The 13295-nt window shown below is 42.3% G+C and overlaps 1 protein-coding gene across 7 annotated transcripts in view; it reads right to left on the bottom strand.

Moving 5' to 3' along the window:
• Positions 1–71: 71 nt before the first annotated feature.
• TMC5 (transmembrane channel like 5) overlaps positions 72–13295 on the bottom strand; it is a 130709-nt gene continuing 117485 nt past the window's right edge. For 6 of the 7 annotated variants that reach the window (XM_084216707.1, XM_084216705.1, XM_084216709.1 and 3 more), the window contains exons 7-24: positions 12663–12744; positions 12088–12336; positions 11797–11948; positions 11136–11277; positions 10437–10592; positions 9698–9864; positions 9476–9520; positions 8981–9059; positions 8510–8607; positions 6834–6929; positions 6180–6255; positions 5453–5586; positions 4131–4304; positions 3668–3746; positions 3245–3337; positions 2090–2191; positions 1757–1802; positions 72–1203 (exon numbers count right to left, since the gene is read on the bottom strand). In XM_084216707.1, coding sequence (XP_084072833.1) covers positions 701–1203; positions 1757–1802; positions 2090–2191; positions 3245–3337; positions 3668–3746; positions 4131–4304; positions 5453–5586; positions 6180–6255; positions 6834–6929; positions 8510–8607; positions 8981–9059; positions 9476–9520; positions 9698–9864; positions 10437–10592; positions 11136–11277; positions 11797–11948; positions 12088–12336; positions 12663–12744 — 2473 coding nt within the window. In that variant the 3' untranslated portion in view covers positions 72–700. The remainder of the gene's footprint in view (positions 1204–1756; positions 1803–2089; positions 2192–3244; positions 3338–3667; positions 3747–4130; positions 4305–5452; positions 5587–6179; positions 6256–6833; positions 6930–8509; positions 8608–8980; positions 9060–9475; positions 9521–9697; positions 9865–10436; positions 10593–11135; positions 11278–11796; positions 11949–12087; positions 12337–12662; positions 12745–13295) is intronic. The other variant, XM_084216711.1, reaches the window with a different exon arrangement.

Consider the following 13295-nt stretch of genomic DNA (forward strand, 5'->3'; position numbering starts at 1 on the left):
TGAATAAAAAGAAGCTGCATCAAATCTCACAGTCATCTATGATAACAAAATAAGCCTTAGTTGTGTTACTTCCAATAAATCCTTTATAGTAAAAGACATGTAAAGTTCCAGTTTACAAGCAATAGTTTTACACAGATAACAATTTGATAAGTAGACACTCTTATCAAACACTCTTAGTTCTGATGGCTTCATCAAAGCTGTTTTTAAGTGACTGTAAAAATGGCTCAGAAAAATGAACCCAGTTCACACAAGTCATTTCACAGCCATTACAATGTCTCAGTCATTAAAAACAACTGCACTTTAATATACTTCTGTTTATTTGACCAATACTCCAGATAAAAGCTGATAAAACAGGTAAAACAATGTAACCGTTAGAAAAATATTTTTAAAACACAGCTTTTATTTACAGTTAGACACAAGTTCCCTTATATGTAGTCAACAACACGTGGTCGGCTATGGAGGGTGCCTGACTACATTGAGGTGATGCCAGTCCTGGAGGAGGGCTGTCACCAAATACCATTGCTGCAAAACAACCCCCACAAGTGGATATTCCCTATCACAGTAAAAAAACCAAGTCCCGACACATTTTGCAACCTGTTCTTCTATTTTTTCCTTCCATTTAGATGTAAAAAAAAGATGTTTGAGAGATTCTTTTAGTCATTAGTGCAAGAGAGGATTGCTTCCTGCAGCCAGTGCGCCTTCACTCGGTGCTGCCCGTGCCTGCCCAGGGCTGGAATCCCCCGGTACCATCGCTGCCCGTGCCTGCCCAGGGCTGGAACCCTCCGGTGCCATCGCTGCCCGTGCCTGCCCGGGGCCGGAACCCTCCGGGGCCATCGCTGCCCGTGCTTGCCCGGGGCCGGAACCCTCCGGTGCCATTGCTGCCCGTGCCTGCCCGGGGCCGGAACCCTCCGGTGCCATCGCTGCCCGTGCTTGCCCAGCGCTTGAACCCCCCGGTGCCATCGCTGTCCGTGCCTGCCCAGGGCTGGAATCCTCCGGTGCCATCGCTGCCCGTGCCTGCCCAGGGCTGGAATCCCCCGCTGCCATCGCTGCCCGTGCCTGCCCGGGGCTGGAATCCCCCGGTGCCATCGCTGTCCGTGCCTGCCCGGGGCTGGAATCCCCCGGTGCCGTCGCTGTCCTCCCCCAGCGCCGCTGCCCGGGCGCGCAGGGCGAGCGCCACGGCCCGGGACGGGCTGGGCTCGCCGCCTGCTCGGCACAAGGCAAAGAGCGTTAACCCCGCTGCTGGGGCAGCCACCCCGCCAGAACGGCCCCTGCTCTGCAGGGATCGCTTCTGTCAAGTTTTTGCAATGAAGTTACATGGAAATTCTGACTGCCATGCAAGATCCCATAACCTTATTTTACTCTCAGCAGGATGATGTTCTAGGGACTCTGCCCCCCTCTGAGTTTCGTTTCACACCAAGATGTGAAGTCTGTTTCTAAACTGATTTAAAGTTCTTGCCTATCTGTTGGGTGCTCCCATAAGACAGAATGCCTCATTTACCCAAGAGTTTCACTCTCTAGCACACAGAAGCTGGTGGTCAGTCTTCAGAAGTCACCACCAACACAGAACAAGCTACCAAAAAGCACAACCTGTAGAAAAAATTCACCCCACAAGCCCAGTCATTTTGTTTTCTCTCTACACAAGATGCTAAAATGCTGTGTCCCTGACATGCAGCTGTCACGTGCTGTGTCTGTATATCAAACATTTTTACTGAGTTGAATTTTTAAGAGCTTTCTGTGTTTCATTTTAGTTGCTTACCTGGTGGAAAGTCACTGCTGCTTGAGATCTCAACAGAAAAGGGATGCTGAAAACAAAATGCACAAGCAGATTTAGGTCATGATTTCCCTCCTCTGTGTGCTATCTTGTATTTGAAAAGATACCAGTTATTTGTAACAAAACCATACTCTCCAAGTCTTGAGCAGGTTTGTGATTAAGACTGTTCAATAGCTATTCTGATCACATTTTTGTATCTGTTCAAGTTTAAATTTATTTCCATGCATACAGGACTTTGCCACACATACACCCATCAGCTATGCCACACCCCAGATTCTATACAGGGGAATCTACATTTCCCTCTTTTGACCATCTCACCTCATTGTAGGATGTGTTTTGGTTTCTGTCAAATTCATTTTCTGGGTAGCCTGGCACCTCCTGGGCAGGTTGCATGGATGGGTGGTATGAAGAGGAGCTTCTCTGAAAAACAGTGTTTGGCATCAGCAGTCTATGATCTGGCTTCCAGCTGTGACTGTGCGAGCACTGCTCATTTCCCCTGTCTCAGGGAGATGACCTTTCCACTAAATCCACAATGAGATCATTCTGGCATCTCCTTCTGAAATCTGATCTTAAAAATTAGAAGAACGTCCACACTTCGTAGGTGACAAATCTCCCTCTCAGGAGTCCCACTCATGGCACTCAACATGGGCAGATGTTGTCTGAAAATCCCCAGCACATAGAAAATGTCCCTTCATATTCTGCTAACCTCTTTACAGTCAATATTAATTTGTATTATCACACACATATTTATAGTTAACAACAGATCAATATCAATTATTATCTATACTTGGTTTTTTATTTATGTAATAATTTTAATGATAGCCAGTCATACAGGGGGCTTTGGGTTTTTGGGAGAAAGGAGAGGAACCTACCAAATACTTGTTCTCTATCAGTATTTAGGTCAAGGAGTTTTTACTCAACCCAAATAAAAACAGCAGACAGCATCTATATATCCACATTTTAGCACTAGTTTGATGGCTCAGCAGGCAGGACTGCCTTGAAAAATAAATTCAAGTTTAGTTATCGGTGTTGTACGGGATTTCAAATGGAGTTAGGTCAAAGCACTCAGTTCTACCTCAGCTGAAAATAACCACGAATCACAACCCCCTAAGGAAATCCATTGCCAGGGAGGAAGGCAGCCTCCTTGGCCTAGCCAAGGCTCAAGCATCACCAAACCCTTTGGTGACCATCACTGCACATCAACATTAGGAATGTTTTCTTGAAGTATCACAACCATGAATCATGTCTGGTGAGGGTAAGGACTTCTCTATATCCAGACTGAATTCCAGCCTGGAACAAATAATTAGGCAACTTTCACAGCATCCTTTTGCTGTTTGGAGTTAAGTAGCAAGCATTTAGATGAAGTTTTAAGTGCAGCCTTTTCCCAAACCAGCAGGCTGTTTGCACGGCTGGAGGAGCCCCATGGACCTGCACCAAGCAATTAAACAGCAGAAGCTGAGCAGCCAGACTGACCTGCTGGCCTCTTCCTCCCAGGGCAGACGAGCTCCTCTTTGTCCGTTGCAGTCTTTGTAGCTTTTGGAGTAGAAACCTCTTATCTTCTCCTACCTGTAGTCAAGATGTATTTGATCATTAGCTGGAATGCACTAATTATCCTTGAGAGGCTCAAGGCCTGTAAGTAACCAGTGACCAAAATAATTCCTTCTATTATAAAATAATCTGTCTACAGAGGGAGCTGCAGCAACACATCTTGAAGATAAAATTCTTTTGCTACAACTCTATTTGTGAGTTAAATTTCCCTGCAATTCCCTTGGGGAAGGGCTCCCACCCTCCTTTGCACAGTTATAGGAAAAACAGGTCACAGTCCCACAAAGCTGGATGAGACAATCAACATAGAAGCCAAATTATACAAAAGACACAAATGAAAGCCAAACTTACATTATTAATTTGTTTACGTAAGAGACTGGTCGTGGTCTTTCTTGCTTGTATTATTTCCCAGTTAAGATAAGTAACAATTCTAAACAAAACAAAATAAAAGGTCCATCATATAAGCACTTTATTCTAGTCAGTGTCTACATAGAAATGTATCTTGTTCATTTTAACCCATTAAAAGACATATCTCTGTACACATACACACAGAAAATAGATGTATACAATTACACAAGGAATGGAAAACATGTGGATTTGCCTAAAACAAGGCAAATGCATGAAATTGCTTAAAACATTCTTTTGGAAAAGACCCAAAAATCTGTGGACTTGTATTCAAAATGAGAGGTACATTTAAGTGAGTCAACAATACAAGATGCATTTCAGATAACAAAATAACATAGAATGACTCTGTCATTGCCAGGTTTTTCCACTTAAGGGCTTTTTCTGGTTCTTTTCATTAGCAGATACTTACAGTACAACACTAGAGACGATGAAGAAGAAAAGTGCACTTGAAATTAAGTTACGGTAGATCCACACTACCCATTTCGAGGCAGTGTAGCTTTCCAGCTTTTGTATCCACTCAGCAACTGCAGCATAGATGGAAGGCAAACCTCTGAAAGGACCACATTCTTCTGAAGGTTTTAACCTGAGAGCGTGGAAAACCAGCTACTTAAAGCTTGGTACATTAACCAGTGAATTAGTTAATATTGTGATTTTGTACATCAAGATGCCCCTCAGTTTTCTATAGCTCTCTACTGTCTTTGGACTCCCAGGGTACTTCCATGAGCTGTATTTAATTTTTAGCTTGTGTCCCTTCTCCAGCCATTAAATGCCCACCCCAGACAATGCAGTGAGACATGAGTCCTTGCTGCATTGGATCAGTAGCAAGCCCTGTAAGCACAACCTTGACATAAATATAACATGTCAATCACTGTAGCACACATTACAGGAAATTGAAAAACTGGATTTTATTAACATTTCACCACAAGGTGAAATCATTTCACCTTGCCTTCAGGGACACGATTCACTGCAGATCTTCAGTAACAACAGAAGGTGGTAAAATAAGACAGCTCATGGTAAGAATTAACATTTTCAGGTAGACTGAAATAGGAAAGTGTTTGCTTTGAAACTGAACCACTCCAGACAGTCTGAAATTCCCACTTGCCCTCAGGAAATGATAGCTCTGACAGCTTTAATCCCATCTGATTTGGTGTGTGGTCACCTGTCTCACTAAATACCAAAATCGTGATGCTGACTATTGTCAAGAGAAAAGCATGTCCATGCTGCCCTCCTTCCTGTGACCAGAGCAGCACACAGAGAACCAAAGCAGCTTTGAAATATTGCTAACAACCCAGATGCATTACTACAGGGTCAGCCCTGCCTGCAGAAAGAGCCTCTGAAGTTCAGAAATAATCCATGAGCTGACCTCAACTGAGTTTTCCCAGGTGTTTCTCTGCTGCACACCCAGAATCACCTATACTATAAGTAAGCTGGGAACTAGGACTTGGTAGAAACTTTAAGAGGAGGAAAAGTAAAATTTGATGCATTTAAATAGGAATCCAAACTTCAATGCAACTTTGTTTCTCCTCCCACTTTCTCATGGGACAAGTTACTCAGTGAATCATGCAAGCTCACAGAGCAGATCTTGTTTTCAGAGTACAGAACATCTCATGAACACCTGAAACCTTCCACCAGCAGTTCATACAACTTTTTACAGAGAAATGCAGATCCTCTGCCTGGTATCAGGTTGCACAGCATAATTTAGTGGGCCTGGATGCCAGTGATCTTCCATACCTCCAGACAGTGACTCCAATGACAGAGAGGACTCCAAGGAAGGAAGGACAAAACAGCAGGAAAATGAAGGATGTCGTCATTTGAGCAGTTCTCCAGACTTTGCAAGGGGGCTGGCAATTCCTCATCAGACTGACCTTTAAAGAGAGGAAGGTACTTTGGAATGCTGTTACCTGCCACTTCAACTTGGTTTAAGTCAATCCCACTGAAATTGCTCAAATAGCACCCATCAGAAATTTCCAAGAACAACTTTTATGTGAATTTGGTAGATAGAGTATACTTTAAGAAAACTTCAAGAATATAGTCTTAAAATAGTAAGAAGCAAAATGAGGTTGTGATGGGTTCTTCAGAAGTCTGCTAGGTAGAGATGGCTTTTGTAGCATATGCAATGCTCATGGTTCAGGGAAATTTGAATCCATCTTTCTACCTACAACTTTGTTCTTCTACATTCAACACTACAAACTCCTTCATGACCTAACAAACAACTTATCATCTGGTCACACTACCAAGACAAACAATTCTGAAAAGAAGACATTTCCACCATGATCTTTAGCTGAATCACCCTTCTTGCACCCACTTCAGAAAGGGGAGTTGCTGGGGAGCAACTGAGAGGCCAAAGCCACAGCCACAGGCTGAGTGTGGCTGACATATGCACTTGTCCACTATTAGTTCTCCAGCCTTTAATTTTACTACTTTATTATTTATGCTGAATACATACAAAGTTTCTTACCTTTTTCACAAAAAATACTATAAAAAAAGCTATCATCTGGATACCAGGCAACAGAGGTGAGAACAGGATACCAATCCTACAAGGAAGGATTTATAGGAGAAAAAAGTTACATCTTCATTATTCACCATTCAGTTCTCAGTGCACTGAAAGCAGAAAAATACTACAATAACTTCCTATACAGATAGTGTGGGATTAGTTGGAAATGTGATTTCATTACCCTTGATCCTCTAGCAGTAATGGAAAATATGCAATTTTAAACACACATATCTATGTACAGATCTCCAGAATCCTCTTATAACTGGAGTAACATACTCATTCTTGGAAATAAGGCATCTTTTCCAGCATTTAATACTGAGACTATTTCAACAAGGACATCATCCCAGTGAGGAAGTAAACAAAGCTCCAGGATATTCCTGCAGGAACTTATCAGGTTTCTCCCAGAGCAGGTGGCCACCAGGTAAATTACTGACTGAAGTTATTGTCACTGCCCACATAATTACTTTGGCAAGTCACAATCCTTACCAAAGGCACTGAACAGCTCATCTCCCAGTTATTTATCCTGTTCTTTCTGGGAAACACCCACAAACAGAATAAGATTTTTTCCATGATAGTTCTACATGCAAATGAAGTTTTGTCTGTAAATTTAACACTTACCAGGTCAAAGTCTGTGCATAGATCAAATCTAAAACATTTCGTCCAATATCAAATTCTGGCAGCCCCAGGTTCACACAGACTGTAGTTCCAATAATTCTGGGGGAGGGGGCAAACAAAAAACTATAGCACAACAGCAATTGCTAAATGATACCGTCCTCTGTAGAAATGCCTGTAAATGACTTTCTAAAAACAAGCAACAGTGACAAATTATTTAGAGGCTTCAAGTGTCATGCAAAGCAGCCACAGCTCGTTCATTACACAGCACAGCAGAAATGAAACAATTTGGCAAAAAAAAAATCCTGTAAAACAAAGCAGGGTTGAAGTAAGACCTAGTATATATTTCACACAACTGAAACAGAGAACCAATAAGGACTTCTTACTGCATCAGTACATATCTATACTATAGTAACTACTTGTTACTTTAAGGACAAGATTCTTGTGCTTAAGCAGCTGAAATGTCAAGGGACCTCGGCACAAAACTGTAACAGCTTTTTCAGGTCCTGAGAATTTTCATCATCAATAAAAAAGAAATGAAATTTGTTGATACTCTTGATACATTGATACTCTTAATGTACCCTCAAATATGTCCTACTTCAAACTAACTGAGGTTGCAAGGAGCTGAAACAGACAGGTAAGCAAGTACTGAGAGGATTCCTACTGAGGACCAACAATCCCTTTTAGTCACCTCATTTTTCCTGAGCTGGGGAGACAGTTTTTTCCTTGCTGTGGCGAGAGCAATAAAGATTTTGGTAACTATCACATCTTGATACCACCTTATCAACTGCATCACCAACAGAGCTGGGCTTTTAGGAGGTTACTCTGAGCACAAAATATTAAATACAAGCAATTGTACTTTGAACCTTTCACATGTCTACGTCAGCTGCTTTGCCTAGCTTATGGGAGGCCATTCATCACAGCTGACATTGCAGTTTTAGTTTTGTGACTTTCTGCTGGGAGGTGGTTTCCTACTGAACACAACAACAGAAGGATTAAAGTACACTGCCAAGAGCTATGGAGGAAAAGACCTCAAAAACTTCTCAACATTGTCTTGTATAAATTTAATAAAAAGTTAACAAAGCCCTGCCTTGTAAACCAGTCTTGTTCAAATCATGGGCAGAGAGCAAACAATGGATCTCCTACACAAAAGTACGGCCAGGGATCTAAATGCTCTGTAGAGCTGGCAAGCACTTAAATACTGCCTAAGCCATAAGCAATGTTTGGCACTAAGAAGGTTCACACAACACGTCAGAAGTAAATGACTTTTTCCTTACATCTAGTCCACAATACTTTCTCATTTATCATGCTGGAGACCTCTACCTTTGAGAGACTCATTATATGCTTGATAACACTGATAAAATCAGATTTTAAACTTGTGGGCAATGTAGTGACATAACTGAGAGGGAAAAATCACAGTGGGTACACCAAGGAAAGGCAGCAGTGTGCCCATGCTCATGCAGAGAAGATGGATTTGTCCTTAGACAACTGGCTGTCACCTCAGTCTCAGGAAATCTATGAGAGTAGAATGAGGCTTCCCCCCTGTATGTGTTTCCATCTCCAAAGGGAAAAAGGACACACCGACCTCCTTCTGGTGGTCTGCTTCTGCTGGGCTTTTCTCACATGGAGAAAACAGATCATATCTTTGGTTAATGAATGAAGATTAGAAAAGTAGTACTCACCTTCGTAAAAACTCTGCAAAGAAAGAGCCAAGCAAACAAAATATGAAGTCAACTAGAACAAGACGATAGATATCTTGGCCAACCAAAGTTTCCCAGCACTTTAAGAAACAGAAGGAAAAAAAAAATCAAACTAGAATTTAAAAATGATGCTATTTAAACATTGTTCCCAAATGCTTGGGCATCTGAAATTTGATCAAAGATCTGAAATGTTGATCAAATATATTCCAGCAGCCTGGCAAATCATAGTTGACTTCTCAGTGAACAATGCTGCCATCCAGCTGAGACTCGAGCTGGGCCATTCATTTCTTTTCTAGAGCTGGTTTCTCTCAAGTTGCTAATAAAAATTGTTAGGGTAGGAAACTCAGCTTCCCAAGACACCACATGTGCTTCTCTTTGCTGAAGCAAGTCTCTTGTCCAAGTGGTTCCTAACCTGGCACTGCAAGTCAGAGATTTGTGGTTTTGAAACTTTACCTGTGACTCTGAGGTAGCCACAATGTTCAGCCAGTAGTAGCACAGTATTCCAACAATTGACATTTTCAGGATGGTAGTTCTAAAAAGAAGAAGTAGCAGTTACTGCACCAACAGCTGGTCCATACCTGGAGGGAGCGATGGCAGGATAACCACTGGCTACACTTTTTACCTCCTCTTGGCACTGCAGAGTGCCAGGACTAGCAGGAGCTCTCCTGGGAGCTCAGGTATGGCATTGTTCTATTGTCCTGGCAGAAGGGGAGCTGGGCATGACAACCTTGGCACAACATCTGCTTAACAGGCTGCTGGCTGGCTGTGGGGGCTCCTCAGGGGAGGGAGGGCTAAGGGACACCAGGGGTTGGGCAGAGTAAACTCCAAGCATCTGTTTTTAAGTGAGATGACCTCAGTCCTCTCTCTACTTCCCTTCCTTTCCAACAGGGGCCAACAGCCACAGGGCCATCAAGGAGTGCTGTAAGCACATTGTCACAGTGCACCCACCTGGGAGGGAAACCATTCCTCATCCTCATGCAGAGATATAACATCCTAGAAGCTCATGAAAGACAAAAGGTCATGATGACAAGAGTGTACAGAAGCCTTTGGAGAAGATGAACTCTCCACCATAGCTCCCTATTGCCCCACACCATCCAGATACAGCTTTGTATCAAAAAGAACTCAGACAACTTCAGGCTGAAAGCACTAAGAGGTGGCAACAAGAAATACCTGATAATAGTGACATATATGTGCTGTCCAGGACTCTGAAACTTCTCCAGGTGCCCAAGCCAGGAGAAGAAGAATGGGATCAGTGTGTTGAGGAGAGACACAATCACAGGTAGCACCAACATGGCAGTTTGTCTCTGTAGATCGTTGCTGTACCCTTTCATAAACAGCTAAGAGAGGAAAAAACCATCATGAAACAACCCAAACTTAGAGCCTTAACCAAAATGCTGAAAAGTGTGTCCACAGGGAAGCCCCCTGGCCCACCTCCCTGGATGTTCTCAGGTTAGAGACTGCCATGTTTTAGGGGCCCATGAGCAGCAGCACAGTGACCCTGTCCCCTTCCCTGAATTATGTGGGACCAAGGGTGGGAGCCCCAGCTTAAATGCAGCTCCTGGGGAAGAAGGGGCAGGTCTTGCTGGGGCTGCTTCTTGCTGTTTCTCCCCAGGACACCAGATGCACTGTCCCTAAGCTGACCACAGGCCCAGGCAAGCAGCTGCTGGAGAGAGGAGGGAGATTTGCTCAGACCCCTCAGGTCCCTCCCTCTTGCCATAGTCCCCAGTGGGGCAGGCCTTGCAAAGCAGCTCCTTAGGGCCATCAGAATTTGTGTGTGCTCTGGCAGCAACAACAGCTCTGCCTGCCTGTGCTCCTCATAGTGAACAGGGCAGTGCTCACACTCAGTGTGAAATACCTATGTGGAATAATACAAAATACCTATGTGGAATAATACCAATTCTGGCCTTACCTCGAGGTTATTAATGGAGAGGAAGAAAACACCAGTACAAGCAGCTCCTGCTGTTACCAGGGTAGCAACCCAAGCAAGGAGATGAGTAGCAAGACGAACAACTCTCTCCATCACAGAAAAATTACAAACTTCTTTGTTTACTTCAGCGAGATCTTCCTGCAAAGAAACAATTCCTAATGAAGTTCTTAGTCAACAGCATAAGGCAAAACTTGTGTCAGGGCACTACCAGAGAAACCAAATGAAAGGTTATTGCTCTAGAAGATGGGCAGAGTAATATCCTAGGAACATTTACTGGGCAATTTTGTCTTCCTACCCTAGAAGTCAAGTTTCACAGATAATATTTCCAGCCAGCCTTTTGTTTATAAAATAGTTAAATAGGAGGAAGGAGAAAAACTTGAATAAATACTCTGTATGGCAAATATTTAATAGTCACAGAAACTCATTCAATAGAACAGAAGCACACAAATATTTATATGTAGCTCAATGAGAAAAGGAAAACAAGCAGCTAAGGCAGTGCCAGGAGCTCAGACCAAATGAAACTCAGGAAGTCAGGAAGATTTAAATCTCTTAGGCACAGGACTAGCACACTTGTGTTACTCTGCCAGAGACTTGTATGTGCACACACAAATTTGTATGCACAACTAAATCTCTAACAGAATGACTCACACACATTAGTTTTGTATCTCCTGTGCTTTGTACCTTTATTTGTGTGTGGAGATTCTTTTGTTGCAGCTTCACAGCTTCTTCATTAGTTATATTGAAGTCCCAAGCGCATAACACCTTGCTGGCCTTCACAGAGAATGCCTGAGTGTTAAAGTTCCTGGAGAAGAATCTTGCCATGCTGCAATGAAAATTAAATTGGTCAGATGTGTAACAGGGAAATGTACAGCAGGGCAAGGAGGATTTGTCAGCTTTTCCATCCCATCACAAGTTTATTTGACCTATGTCAGAGCATGTCACATACAACAATGTGGAAAATAAACAATAATGTAAGGAATTCGAGGATTTCTATCTCAAGATTGTTGCTGACAGTCTTTACCTCTGGAAGGCCACATCAATAAGAAACAACATTACGAGCAACAGCTTACAAAAGGGGATCACAATATTCCCAGTTTGAAGTGGGATTCTCTGTATGTCCTTCACTATTTTGCAGTTATTTTTAATTTCTGTAATAAAGGTTTGATTCCTGGAGACTATCTTTTGAGCAGAAATTTCTACTTAAACTCTACACCTGTAAATAAGGACTTACAGAAACCTAGTCAAGTAATTATTACCTCTAACTGTTGGCAGGATGGGTTTTTTTATTGTGTGGCTATTTTCCCCTTAATATAAGAGAAGTAGGAATTCACAGTTAGTTTACCTGAACAACAAGATAAGAAAACAGATGACAAAATATATTCCAACAGTGAAAATATAGGCCAGCTGCATGTTGTAAGATGCACCGTTCTCCACTTTACTGAGTGTAGCATTGGTGTAAAAGCCATAGTAGAGCACTGTTTGTTGAAAATAACCCTGAAAAGACAAGGACATTATTTGGAATATTTGCTACCACCTCCATGGTAGCAAGCATCATTTGAAGACAAATTACTGGAGGTGGGACCTGTCCTATTCCTTATCATGAAACCACAGGTGTGATTAAATTTATACTTACAGCTCCAGTGAGCAGCTCCAGGCCCGTGAAGGAAAGGTTATTTGGTTCTGCTGCAAGAAACTGCGGAATTGTGATGAAACCAAAGTTTATGAGGAATGAGAAGATGTTAAAATTTAACAGCCACTTCAAGAAAACAAAATAAGAAAGAACACTTGTTCCAAACTCAGCACCAATGATCTTCAGAGTCTTGTGCCATGGCCGCAGTTGTTGAAAAGATTCTGAAAGGGTATTGCCAAATCGCCGAAATGACTGCAGGGAAAAAGAGGAGAGACATGAATCTCACCAAGCAAACAGGATTCAATTTCACATAATAAAGCTTCACATTTTAATGTTGCAAGAATGCAGATTTTTATGTTGTTAAGAATGGATTTGGCCCACTCCATGCGCCATAAGATGGTGACCTGGTCTGCTAAGTGCTCCTGCAGCGCGAGTCATTTTTAATGAACACTGCAGCAATTAACTGGATCCTTGGTAAGTAACACGAAGCAAGACACCAGATTCCTCTGGAGACAGTGGTACCATTGCAGCTAGAGTGGTTTGCTCTGTTGTGACTGACAGAAGTTTCTGACACTCACCACTGCTGCTCCCTGCAGACACTGTGTACACTGAGCACCACGATGCCTCGATTTCTTCGTTATTTCTTTCAGAACTTTGTTTCTGTGGAAGAGCAGAGCAGGGGTGACAAGGAAGCCAAAGTAGATGCTGCAAATACAGTTTCAGCTCTGTGCACATGAACAGAATTAGTACAGCATGGAGATGTTCTTACTGGTTCATTTCATATCAGCTGATACCTTGGCTCCTGTCCCTTCTATGACAGCATGTGCTAACCCCTCCACTAACTCACACTGGCAGCAGAATTTAAATATATTTTGTAAGGAGACAAAAGGATGGTTGAGATCATGTGGTCTCTTCTCCATTTTCAATGACCAGTATCCAAGTTTCCTTTGAAAATAAATCTCAGGTTATCATTTATAACCAAATCTCAGGACCTTGATATTCTGTTTTATATTACTGTGAGAGGTTCTTCTTATCTCTACCATAAAATTATTCTCTCTTGCAAGACATTAAATTTTAAAAGTGCATTGAAAAGTACTTTAGTTTGTCATGAAGTGACAAACCAATGTTCAGCAAATGGCAAACTCCCACAGTTGATAGCTAGATGTTGCTAGAAGTAAATATTTTTAAAACTAAACACAAACTTTTATTTT

The sequence above is a fragment of the Fringilla coelebs genome (genome assembly GCF_963513975.1).
Source record: "Fringilla coelebs genome assembly, chromosome: 16".
NCBI lineage: Eukaryota > Metazoa > Chordata > Aves > Passeriformes > Fringillidae > Fringilla > Fringilla coelebs.